General features: G+C 43.3%; 1 protein-coding gene across 2 annotated transcripts in view; it reads right to left on the bottom strand.

Annotated features, from left to right (window-relative positions):
* Positions 1–466: 466 nt before the first annotated feature.
* Positions 467–13,336, bottom strand: part of RAB43 (RAB43, member RAS oncogene family) — a 38,923-nt gene continuing 26,053 nt past the window's right edge. The window contains exons 2-3 of one of the 2 annotated variants that reach the window (XM_029600805.1): positions 6,721–6,898; positions 467–2,929 (exon numbers count right to left, since the gene is read on the bottom strand). In XM_029600805.1, the coding sequence (XP_029456665.1) occupies positions 2,676–2,929; positions 6,721–6,898 (432 nt within the window). In that variant the 3' untranslated portion in view covers positions 467–2,675. Of the gene's footprint in view, positions 2,930–6,720; positions 6,905–13,336 lie in introns of both variants that reach the window. The other variant, XM_029600804.1, reaches the window with a different exon arrangement.

Consider the following 13,336-nt stretch of genomic DNA (forward strand, 5'->3'; position numbering starts at 1 on the left):
CTGGATCTTCTCAGCAAGTGATTCTGTCTTTTTCAACAAAGTTTGATTTTACAATTAAGGATCACCTTTAAATACACTGGCTGCACCTTCTATTCTCTGCCTATTTTTGATAAAGCACGTTAACTGTCTGACCCTGTGACGCTACAGCCAGTGATGTAAGTACCCTTTATTTTTAAAGTTATCTAGATTTACCACATCCCCTTATCATTTCTGTAAAATAAAGCAAGCTGATGTCAAAGTCATGACTGACAGGGAACGGCAGCGAGGCCCTGAAGCCGCGAGTAAACCTCAGCTCCTTGCCTGGGTCCTTTTCTTTGGCTAAATCTTGGACACTCATGCCCAGGAAACAGGGACTTATTCACGAGTACGTAATATAACGCACGTACATTAACTTGCATACTGGATGTAAGAATCAGGAGGCTAGCAATGAATGAAGGCAAACGAACCATGAAGCTTGTAGAACAACTTGAATTTGTAAAGCTTTGCAAACTTTAATAAAAATATTTTTTTTTAAAAGCAGACTTAAAACAGAAAGCAACAGACCTGCTGTGTTCAAGTAAACAGAAGCTTGAGGTTCTGAACAAAATTAACCAGGAGCCTCTACTCTCCTTCATGCCCCTGTTCTTCTGTGCAATCATCCAGTGCCCAACGAGTTCCAAGGTGCCTCCAAGCCACAGGAGGCAGCTGACAGAGCTCCTCCACTGGCTGAACAGGGCCTTGCTTTTGACACTAATAGCCAGTGGGTAAAAAAAAAAAACACGCAGCAAATCTCCAAATCATCTTGGGGTTTTTTTTTTCCCAATTGTAGAACCCATTGGAACTCTGTGTGGCTGAAGCTTGGAAACCAAGCTCTTCTATCACAAGTCCTCTCTTTAAAATTGACATTGGATTTTATGCAAGATTTTCTATTTATTTATTTGATTGATTGATTGCTTGCCAGGACAAAGCTTCCCTGCCTGCAACAGACAAAAGGTTGCCAATTAGTTCCAGATTTGCAGGCGACTGCTCCAGTCCTGATTTTATCCCACTTCATGCTGGGTAGGTGTACTCTTCTTTGGGTTATGCAAGAAGATAATCAGAACTACAAGTCCCAGCATGTACTGGGGTTAAAAGCAGGCCTGGAATGACTTGTCCTGAAAATTTAGAGCCAGCCAGCAACCCTGCCATGGACATTACCTCTGAGGTCTTGGGTGCAATGTCACAATTTATTCTTTGTGGGCAAGTTTCAAAAGGGAACATTTTCTTGATCTTTAAGAAACCTAAACCTTTTAAAACAAAAGCTCTGAATTTTGTACTTGATCCTTGGCACAGCATACCCAATGTTTGTTGCTGCCGCCAGTACATTCTGTAGCTTGGGGTATGTTTCAAAAGACAGCTTAAAGTATCAGCTTTTTACAATTAAATTGAAAAATACATTTATGCAACAAATCTATACTCTTTCTGTATATTACACGGTATAGAGTTGTTATGGAAATATATGTTTAAAGGTGCACATAATTTGAAAGGATGTAGAGTATATATTTTAAAAAATATATAAATATATAATCTTTCTGTCATTGGGGAAAATAGATGCTATCGTTTTGTGACAAACTCCAATCACAAACTTCTTGCACTGGAAATAGCTTGTGAACAAAATTTATAACTTACAAAATAAACATGTTATGTATGATGATAGCATGTTTGTGTGTTTTCACACACTTGATAGAAAATTTGCAAGAAACAGTACTGCACTTCTCCCTAATGAACCTATGCATACGTCCAGCACAGAAGCTTCGCCATTAAACTATACAGTACTATTTTTACTGAGGTTTACAAGAGTCGCATTTCATATCTTTGGAGCTCCCTCTTCAGTAACCAGTGTGCTGCGCTCAGGAATGTCATGAAAAGCTTCTAAGCCAGCCACAGCAATGCAAGACAGCTGGGGCAGCAGGGAAGCAAATGTGTTAATGGGCAGGCCTTGAGGAGAATCCCATCCACTCCGCTGGCTCTGGCAGCAACTGTCCCTCAGGAGGGTGGGTGGTAAGGTCAGGCTGAGCAATCTTTGCTTCTTTCTTCACGGCTAATGATGAGGGAGGGGGAATTATTTCTTACGACTCGCACAGGTTTAAAACTCTCCAGGAGGCAGGCATGAAAACTGTGCGTTGTGCAAAAGTCTCTGGAAAACTACATTCAACTCCAAAAACGGGGACGTCTGAACAATCCTGCTTGTTCAACAGAAAAGTCATTACATCACTAGAGGCTTGGTGTGACAAGCAGGAAGGCATCTGGCACTGCTCATCTGGCTTGGGCTCATGATGATGATGATGATGCAATTGTCAGTCGACAGACAATATCCACACCTGTCCCTTTTTCAAAAATTTTAAGTATGGACATTGCTATAGTCCTGTGTAGCAGAACTGTCAAGTATGTCGCCTTCAGAGAGTGGGTCCGTGAGCACATCAACTGTTGTATATGCAGGCATCTTGGTCTCAAGTTACTGGAATGCTTAAGAAATAGACTTGGAATTTATTTTTCCTGAAAAGGAACCATGAATTTAACTCAGTGTCTGATATCAAAGGTCCCTGGAAATAAGCATACTGCTATTGTACTATTTAGCAATTAGATCAGAAAAAAAACCCTACAGTCTTAGCAATGCCTAAAATCCAGTAAAATGTAAGGATAAAATCCAGCTATCGTCAACATCCACACCCCCAGTTTTCTTCCACTATGTCTTTGCTGTCAAGTTTTATGCTGTCTGTGGATTTTTCACTGAAGACCGGGCCTCCATGTCTCATCATGAGCTCTGTGGCCATCTTCACAAAAGCTTCTTCCACATTGCTGGAGTCCTTGGCTGAGGTCTCAATGGCACTGATGATATCATAGTGTTCAGCCAGCTTCTGTGCGTCTTCCAGCTGAACCTCTCTCAAGTCATACAGGTCGGACTTGTTTCCTGAGGAGAAATAATGAAATAATTTAGTTCCACTGCATCTTAACCAATATAGGAACCAGAACTGTTTGGTAGCTGTAATTAAGAGCACATAGTATAAAACATGGTTTCAAATGAAAAAAGCTTTTCTTAAGAACATTCTGTCTAAAGACATTTTATTCTGGTTTTTAAGAGCTTGTTTGCAGCTTTATGTAAAAGCTTTGAAACTAGATGGGGAGGGGGGAGGGGGAGACAAAGGACATCCATTATTGCTCAATGGCATCACCTAGTGGTCACATGTAGGATTCACAGTAGCTGGCTTCTGGAAGAAACTGTGATTTGTGGCTTCTGACCAAAGACTGTTAGGCACGAGATATCAAAATTGGGGTTTTCCCCCTAAGTAGGTGTGCATCAAGGCTCAATGTGTCATGACTCAACTATGGCTGGTTCTGACTAAGCTAGAAGCCCAAATTAACAAGAAGAAATGGGCAGGCCAACACCCCCAAGAAGCTGAGAACTGGGTGATGCGGTATCGTGTTGTTTACTAGTAATACTGCCTGCCGAGCACATATCATGTGATATACTTGGAATGAAGTAAAGCTTTTGACTCTGTTCCATGCAGGAGGCTCATAAATAAGCTGAGCAACCTGAGGGTGGGTTAGAAACTTGAACAATAGGCAACCAAGGAGCTTACTTAAAGGAGAGGTCATCAGTGGAGTGCCTCAGGGCTCAGGCTTGGGCTCCGTTCTATTTTTATAAGTGATATAGCAAGCAGGAAAGGTTTGTGTGGGTTGGTTTTTTTTTTGGCAGATAATATGCGTATCTGCAACAAAGCAGACACACCAGAGGAAGAAGAAAAAAAATGTGAGCTGGGAAAGTCTGAGCAATGTCATGAGTCAGGCAATTAGGATTTAATGCAAAAGAGTGTAATCATGCACCTGGGGTGCAGAAATCCAAGAGAACTGTTGGGCTTCGACTCCTGAGGGAGTAGGAGTTAGCAATCTGTTATGCTTCGACTCCTGAGGAAGGGAGGAGTTAGCAATCTTGTTATGCTTTGACTCCTGAGGGAGGAGGAGTTAGCAATCTTGTATGATCTACTCATCAAGAAGGGAGGAGTTAGCAATCTGAAATGAATCTGCTCCTGTGGAAGGAGGAGTAGCAATCTGATATGCTCAGCTCCTGTAGAGGGAGTAGTAAACAATCTGTTAGGGTTTAGACTGCGGAGTAGCAATCTGTTATGAATCTGTTGCTGAAGACTCCTGATGGAGAAGGAGTAGCAATCTGTTACCAGCGGAGTGCTTGGAGAGGACACTCAGCTGTAGAGGAATGTAGATAGGTGGATCCTTGGGCCGATGGCAGATGACTGCGCCCCCAGGAGGATATCCTGAGAGGGACCACCGGCTAGGCTTCAGTACGGAGACAGGATAGTAGAACCACCAGAGGTGGCAGTAGTGAGCTGCTATGCCCGGCAGGGCTGAAGTCCCTCAGGTACTGGAACAGCGATCCCAGGGTTGCTGAGCTGTAGAGAAACTATAGATAGTGAGTAGACAGGGTATGCTGTGTTCATAGCCAGAACTGGATGACAAAACTCACATAAGGTCTTTAGGAAGCTCAGTAGCTGGAAAGGGTTAGGCCCTCGAGGAGCGAGTACCTGGTTCCAGGGAAAGCTCTGAGAGAGCGATGGTAACTCACAAATGTCTGTATCTGTGATAGCTTCCAGGCAGTAGAGAATCTTCAGAGTGTTCAGGAACATGGGCCCTCGAGGAGCGAGTACCGGTTCCTATCTGCAATCTGAAATAAAGAAAAGAGAGCGAGGCTCCCGAGGAGCGGGTACCCCTGGTAAGTCCGAGGAGGCAGAGTAGCTTGGGAGTAAAGCCGAAGCAATCCCCCTTTGCTAATTCGATTAGTTTAGCGAATACTGAGACCTTTTATATTGGAAGCGGATTAGTCATCTCAGGGGGACGCCCCCGAGGTTCGCGCCCTTGCTGGTACATCAATCGGAGCGCGCGCCCTACGTCATCAGGAACATGGCGGATCTGTAGCGTTGAAACCGGTCCGGGGTCGCCGGAGGGAGACGGCAAGAAGACGCCGCGGCAGCTAACCGTCCATCAGACCCGGAGGGAGTCGCCACAGAGGTAAAGAGGGTGGAGGGAGGGCGTCGAGCAGCGACAGACGCAACAAGAACAGAACAAAATGGAGAATGAGGTACTGATGTACATCCTCCCTCCTATCCCCAGTTGCCTAGGGGCGCTGCCTTACTAAATCCAGCCCTGCCTAATCCACCGCTGCTTGTTAGGAGCAGGGAGGGTGTTTGCCAGTTTCACTGTCAGACTCCTTCCTCGGCAGTTCTTGCCAACAGTGAAAGTCAACTCACCAAAGCTGAGCAGGCAAGCACATTTCTTTCAATCCCTATGCATGAGATACATTCATGCATTCCACTGAGGTCCAGATTTAATGGTGCAAGGGGTTACTGTGGTAAGCCAGTACGAGCAGCCCTGCCCAGAGAAGGATTGCCTGGGGGTGCGGGGATTTTGCACTGCTGGAGCTGCTGCTATTACATGGACCCTAGGAAGGGGTTCGCAATTCACTACATTTTTTAAGGCGAGTGAGAGTAGGTGTTTGGGAAGGGAGGGAGGACCTCACCCCACCAGCCTGACCAGACCCAATCTTTTTTTCTTGCCCTCCTGCCTACTGCAGGTAGTTTAACGCCCGACGCATTTCCAGTGGTAAATGGAGATGTGCTAGGTAGCCTTCTCCTTTGCGTGCTTCCTTGCATTCCAGGATAATAGGTAATAAGGCTTATTATCCTGCAGTTTGCATGAGATGTGCTAAGCTTGATGGGAGATTATTAGCATGAGGTTTTTTTTTAACTGTTAAGGCCCTTATTACATATGTGGGCAATGTTAATGCCAAAAAAAGTTGCACTTAAAACCGAAATAAAAACCCATGATAAGCTCAGTTCAGTTTATTACATCGGCCCCACAGGACTCTGCAGCTTAACTCTCTTCAAAGTCTGACAAGCAATGAAAAGACTCTTGTAAAAGCTCGGCAAATACTTTTCATATTTTAACCTGTTACAATACTTTACTAGTACCTTTGTGCAGTGTGACCAGATGTACTCAATGCTGCACAGATATACACAAGAGACCAGCCCTTCTCTGTGGAGTTTCTAATCTAGTTAGGACATACAAACAAGGCATACAGACAAGACAAATAGTGGCTTCTGCTTAAAATCAACAAGGCCATGATAGCGAGGAACAAGAACCAGGTGTCATTTAAGAGGCAGGAGTAATTTGTCTAACTGAGTAAAACGGCAGGAAATCAGGCATCCGCCTCCTTAAAAGAATACATAAGAAAAGCAGGAAGTAGGGTGGATGGAAATCTAAGACTCATTTCTTCTTCAAAGCAATGGCAATCTGCCTCAGAGACATTAATTGGCACCAAGTGGGCTGCCTGTGCCTAGGGCTTGAGGGCCAAGGTGGGAAGATGAGCAGCAGGGAGTGGTCTTGGTTTTTATTGCAGAAAGACAGACACCAGGAGAAGAGCTGGGGATAACAGAAAAAGGGAAAAGGACAGTGATCACGGAGAAACTTGGTAAATCTGTCATACAGAAAGAAGCAAGAGTTGTCTAGAAAGTTGGGGAGGGTAGGACACAGTGCAGCAGAGAAAATACAGACATACCTTTTTTAGTCATGCATTTAGTGCGGCTGCAGTTTTTGCTCTATTATTACTGCTTTAACTTTCTGGATTTTTTTTTTTTTTTAAATGCAGGGCCTCCCAAAATCTGGCAAAGATAAGAAAGTTGCAAAACTCACCAATGAGCAACTGGACAATGCTGGACCCTGCATACTTTCGCACATCATCTATCCAGCGAGGAATGGACTGAAAGGATTCTCTCTTGCTAATATCATAGGCAATGATGGCGCCATTGGCACTCCGGTAGTAGCTTTGAGTGATTGTGCGGAATCTCTCCTGGCCTGCTGTGTCCCAGATCTGCAGCTAGAATAAACACCCATAAGGCCCGGTAAGTCACATAAGCACAGGGAAGTTCCCTTCACGAAAATCACATTTCTGGAAGGCAGCAGAATTGATAAGCTCTGTCAGTATAACCACAATTTTAGTGTTTGCGATGTACTGGATGGGGAATCTTCTACGCTAGTTATTTTGTAGCAAATATGTAGTAGCACTACTACATATTTGGGAGAAGACCCACGTGCACAGGCCAACTTCCTTCAGTATCCAAGAATTGTGTGAAAATCCTTTGGTGCACACCAAGAGTGTGTTGCTACCTTTTTGATTCTGGTTCAGCTTGATTTATAAACATCTTGATTTTGACCCAAAGCCTGTGTTTTGACTAGATTGTAAGCTCCACAGAGCAGGAATGGTTGCCTATTTTCTTCTGTACACATCTAGTAGCACTAAAAAAAGATGAAATTTAGTCTTACCTGTTAATTTCCTTTCCTTGAGTCCTGCTACACCAGACTAGAGGGGTTATCTCTGCCTGCTATCCAATTTTCGGTGACATCATCACTTGGTGTACAGACTGGTGCTGCATCAGCAATAGTCAGTAATCTTATATCAAAGCAATGGCAAATACTAGCTGCCCCTAAAACACAATTAACTTTAGGAACAATAAATAGAGATTTCATAAACAGGAGTGTCAGAGGAAATTCTCCTGTCTGTTTTTCCTGTTTAGAAAGCAAACTCTGCTCAGCAGGGACAATATCCCTTGTGTCTCTGTATCGCACTGTGTACACCAAGCAGTACCAAATGAGAGATAAATAGCAATGAAGATGCATCCTTGAGTGCATCTCAAAAGTGAAATCGAAATTTTCTGACATAACCAAGGTCTGCTACCAAAAATAAACATGCAGGCCCTGACTTTGAAGAAGGGTCCTAGACTGGTCTAGCAGGACACAAGGAAAGGAAATTAACAGGTAAGACTAAATTTCACCTTCCTTATCATTCTTCTACACCAATCCAGATTACTAGGACATTCCCAAGCCCATTCCATCACAGGTGGGAAGAAGACAGGGCTGCTCCAAGAACGCTTGCACATCTAATCTGTAGCATCTATGAGAGTCTGTAAAGACCAAGTGGCAGGCACTGCAGACTCTACTTCAGAGGAAGCCTGGCCCTCACTGAATCAGCACGAAGCACTCTCAGAATCTGTTGACCCTTCAACAAAGGTTGAGGGGATCATCTACTTGACTTTCAAGGACAATGACAATTATGAAGCTGCCTCACTCTGTGAGATTAGCTGAAAAAAGGCCTATCATTTAGTTGAAAGGGATCAAACACGTGAGGAAGGTTCAAGAACCTTTAATAAGAGGAGAGATTACCCTTAACATCACATTCCCCTTTATGGGATCCTGGAAGAGATGCTGCCTGTTTACTGAAGGCAAAACACAACTTTGGATAAGAAGGATGGCATGGATTAAAAGTGACCAACTCTGTGGAAAGACTAGGAGGGATCACTGCCATTTAAGGTCCATAACTCCGGGCACATGTCACCAGAGAGACAATTTTAAGGAATATCCTTTGAGAATGCGTGATGAAGCATCTCGAAAGGTGGAGACGAGTTCCAAGAACCAGATCCATTGGAGCACTGGAGCCCCAAGGAGAGGGCAAATATGCTTAACATTGAATTTACTGAATCTGATATCTGTACCATGAAATAGCTGCAAGTGGGGACCCCCCCACCCCGGTGGATCCCAAACCCTTTTGCGAAAAGGTTAGCATGGACACGATGTCTGCCCGCCAGGGTGAAACAGCCAGAGATTTGAAAGAAGCCACTAGTCTAATGAGAATCCTGCAGAAAGAGTTGGGAGAGGACCCACACGCACAAGCCTTGGACAGAGAGGGACCTGCCAAAGGCCCCACCTACCAGATTTCTCGAGCCTGGGAGCCACCTGTAGGGTTCTGAGCCTCCTCCCAGACCCTGCTCAATCAGGTCTAAAAGAGAACCCGGTAGTTACCAGATGCCGCTCAACCAGGCCCAAAAGGAGTTGAGTATTGCTGGGATGGTAATAAAATGGTTTGAATTATTCCTGGGTCCAAGTTGCATGGGCAAAAATATTTCTTCACCAAAGGTATGACCTGTGGAGTTCCACAAGGGTCGATTCTCTCAACTATTCAATTTTTTTTAGCCTCTTTACCAAATTTGATTCATGAACATGACTTTAGCTGTTATCCATATGCAGGTATTGGCTGCTTTCAACTCTATGCTGAAGAAGGCGAGGTTTAACCTCTGAATAAGATAGGTGGCTGTTGGATCATAGATTAAAGGTTAACCCCCCAACTTCAGAAGCCATTTGGTTTGGAAGATGTAAGTTTAATATCAAGTTGACCTCTCAAATGAAAGATGCTGGTATCCTTCTGGTTGAGGCAATTAAAATACTAGGAATGAATCTAGACAGTCATCTTTCTATGTTCAAACAAGTTGCATTGTTAACCAGATCAATATTTTTTTGTCTTCATATGCTTTGAATACTTAATCCGTTTCTTTAAATCTGATCAAGTTATGTTATCATATGCTTTAATTTTATCACATTTTGATTATTGTAATACATTGTACTTAGGTATTACTGAAACCAATCTGAAACAGATTCAGCTACTTCAGAACACAGCAGGAGGAATAATTTTTGGAGCTCCAAAATATGACCATGTTTTGCCCCTTCTTCAAGAACTTCACTGGATACAAATTCGGTGTAGGATTCTTTTTCAGTTAATTTGCCTTACATACAAGACAAATTTTCTTGCTTATAAACCATCATGATCTCTGACATCTTCTCAAATAGAACTTTTACACTTTCCTTCTCCTTGAGAGATTACCTTGGAAGCCACCAGACAAACTACCTTCCAATACCAGGTTCGTTTACTTTGGAACTCTTTCCCACTGGATTTAAGAACAGAGAAAACTTTAATGAAATTAATAAAGCTGGTGAAAGCCTGGCTTTTTAAACAGGTTTTTGACTGACTTGGCTTTTCTTTAGGTTTTTTTGTTTAGTTTTATGCTGTATGGTTTATACTATAATAGCTGTAACTTTTTAATTGATGATTTTTGTTATTGATTATATTAGTTTGATATTATGTGAAAGTTGGTATAGAAAAATAAATTAACATTACCAACCCGGAAGTCACTTAGTTACCTGACATTGCACATTCAGGTCCAAAAGGGAATCCTGGGAGTTATGATCCAGGTCTGCTACGCTAGGGGAACAATCACAAGAACCGTCTGTCCTAAGAGCCAAGATCCTGCTGCCCTGGGAGCAAATTCCACCAAAGACCAGGCCTGGACCTGATAGCCAAGAAATTTTATTGCACGAGTCCAGCATGTGTCCACCCTCTGCTGGAGACAGAGAAATACTGCAGCACCAGACTATATACAGTGATGATGCATTAAAAAGGGTGTGTCCTCTGACTCCATATGATAGTAGTTGGAGATACTAGTCTGGACTGGTGTAGCAGGATAAGGAATGGACTATTAATGGTACAGTGTCCTTACCATTGTGAGTACCTGATTATGTCATGGCTGGGCATTAAAAGATTAAGTTGCATGATGCTGTCTGGCCACAACAAAATACTTGATTTTTTTGACACATTTTGTACATTTAAAACAGAAAAGAAAAAAAAGGAGATTTAATCCAGTGGCCTGAAAATTAATCTTGGTTCACAACACTGCAATATTCCTTGGCATCCCTAGCCTATGTTCCTGCCTTATCTTTGGGAGTGTCTTCCTTTTGATTCTCCTATGGACAAACAACTAAGAAAATGAGTACTGGACTAAGGTAGAAGTTTCCTTCAATCCAAGAGCTTCCCGCTCGAGCCTTGGTTTGCAGAAATGGGAAGAGAGGTAGAAAGTCAACAGGTAGCTTAGAGGGCAAGAAATTGATCTGGTTTTCTGGATAACCAAAATTACCCTTGTTCTTAGACCACAGGCATGCAAATATATCTGATTATTCACTGTGTATATATCCTGAAAGCCAGGCTTGCTTGCAGCCCTTGCTGAGGACCTCTGAACCATAGGCCTTACTCCATAAACCCCAATTGCTTTTCAGGGAAACTCTGTTGTGTCAGCCACTGACAGATGACGGGCTTCTCTTGAAGCATGGAACAACTCTTCTTTCAGCTCGGTACTACAGTGAGCACATTTGTGCTGCCAAAATCTGTATAAAACACGTAAAGCCTCATTCAAGGAAGACTTTTTTATTTCCCCACATTCTGTGCTGGAGGGAAAAAATGTTTATGGAATAAGACCCACTGTTTCTACACCTTAAAGGATTAAAAAACTCGAAGGCAGGAGCAGCAAGTGGGCACGCTCTCGGAAGAAAGCAGCAGTGAGCTACTTCCCCTTGTGGTCGAGCACTCCACGCCATGCCTCAAGAGCATGTGCTGTTTGTGCAAAGTCGTTCTGGACTGCACGGAGTGGGGGGGTTTTTTTTTGGGTTAAGTTGACCTGAACGTAACAGTCCCCTCTTGCTTTTGTACCCTGATCGGCGTTGACGGCAACTCACAACCCCTTTGCTTCAGGATGTGTAACTGAGGTGCTCTCTGGGATAGGCACGACTGATTCAGGGCTTACTTTAACTTAGCAGACAAAACAACTTTAACAAAGCTGAGGCGGAGGGAGAGGACACTAAGGGCACAGCATTGTATGCTCCTATGGAACCTTTCCACTCACCTGACTTTCTCATTTCACCAACACTAGAAAATAAACAGAGCTATCAAACACTTACTTTTTATGATACGTGCCCTTTTATAAACCTAATGAGTCTGGCAGCAGAAGATACACTGAGCATCAGTGTACCTGCTCTCCACTTTGCCTCCTGTTTTTCCACCAGTTATTGTCAATCGTAACTAAAAGGCTGCAACAACGCTGGTATTAAAAAAAAAAAGTTACTGCGGTTGTTGCAAATCATTTTTCTACTCCTGGCCAAACTTTGACTACTTTGTTTTCCATCTCACTGCAACATGATTTGCAGATCACATCTGGCCACTGTGAAAAGTATGAAATGATTCTTTAAACCTTAAAATTATTGTAGCACGTGTTACACTAACACCCTGCAGGATGCACGTCACACTCTGGATCATCTGTAGAAGTGAGAAGACTTTCATTTGGACTGGATTCCCTCACTTTGTTCAAACATTGGTCCTATTTTGTTGCAGCCTTTTAAGGCGAGAGGACACCACAGTCAACCAAATGACATGCACAGCAGCAAACACTTAGGATTATGCTGAAAAGGTTACATGTGGCTCTGACTTGTGAGTACTTGAATGACCAAACCAAGCCTCTAAATACCGCACTGGGGATTACGGCCTTAGGGCAGCAATAACGTAAAACACCATCAGGTTAGGCAGGATGTAATCACCGGATTACTTAATAACGGAGCGCTGCTTGCTTACCAAGGCATTGCAAGACGCATTGCCAATGTCAGCAATTCAGAGGCTACCTGCAGAGCAATGTATTCAGAGACGAGCTAAAGAATCATTACGCTTTCTAAAGTGAATTACTATTTTGCTACTGCAGTAGAAGTGTGTACAGGATCTCAGTCCATGTTTAGAACTAAAAATGGTTACCATCTGATAAAAATTTGTGTAGTGGGAGTGTACTAAATTAGGTGATGGAGCTCTGATACTTTTAGTGAGTTCCACTGGGCCAGAGAGATTTTATAGTTAGTAGAAAGCAGATAGCTTTAGTACAAGTAGTGGGGGCTAGACAACCATGAAGTACAGTCAGTGTGGTTAAAATCTTTGTATAAGTGGGCCAACCCCAGTAGCATATGAGAGACCAGAATTCTCTGCCCAGAAATGGTTCCTTCGTGGGTCGACCAGAAACTAGGAGGTGTGCTGTGAAGATAGCAATTGCAGCTTCTGGAAAGGAGGCAGCTCCCAGCTATCGCTCAAAACAGCAACACCTACTGGCCAGGCTCAGGGTAGACTCATTCCAGGGCTCTAAAGAGAGATGCAGTCTGTGGGTCTGCAATGGCTGGGCTACCCGAGGGAGTGTTTCAAATGGGGTGTGTGTCTGTGTACGAAATCCTAGGATATAAAAACACAGAAAAAAATCAGTTAGTGTGGTAATATATAGCAGTTCTGCTCTAGGACACAATATCCTGAGTGATACTGAGGTGAGATTTCTAGTAGAAACTTGACTTGAAAGTTTTACATCAGTCAGCGTTCAGACTGTAACTTAAGATCATTTCATAGTAATTTAAACCCCAAAAGCCTGCTGCAACCAGAAGTACTGGGGATGGCAAGTGAAGCATGACTGAGGCAGACCATATCACAGCATAAGGGTAGCCAGTCACACACGCACTAAGCAAGGTCGCTGAACAGCCTTCATCAGCACACTAAGCCCTGCCCTTGGAAAGGCATCAAGAATGCCACCTTCTGAGCTTCAAACAGTTTTAAAATAGCAGCAGTAATTTG

Source organism: Rhinatrema bivittatum, chromosome 4 (assembly GCF_901001135.1).
Source record: "Rhinatrema bivittatum chromosome 4, aRhiBiv1.1, whole genome shotgun sequence".
Classification (NCBI taxonomy): Eukaryota; Metazoa; Chordata; class Amphibia; order Gymnophiona; family Rhinatrematidae; genus Rhinatrema; species Rhinatrema bivittatum.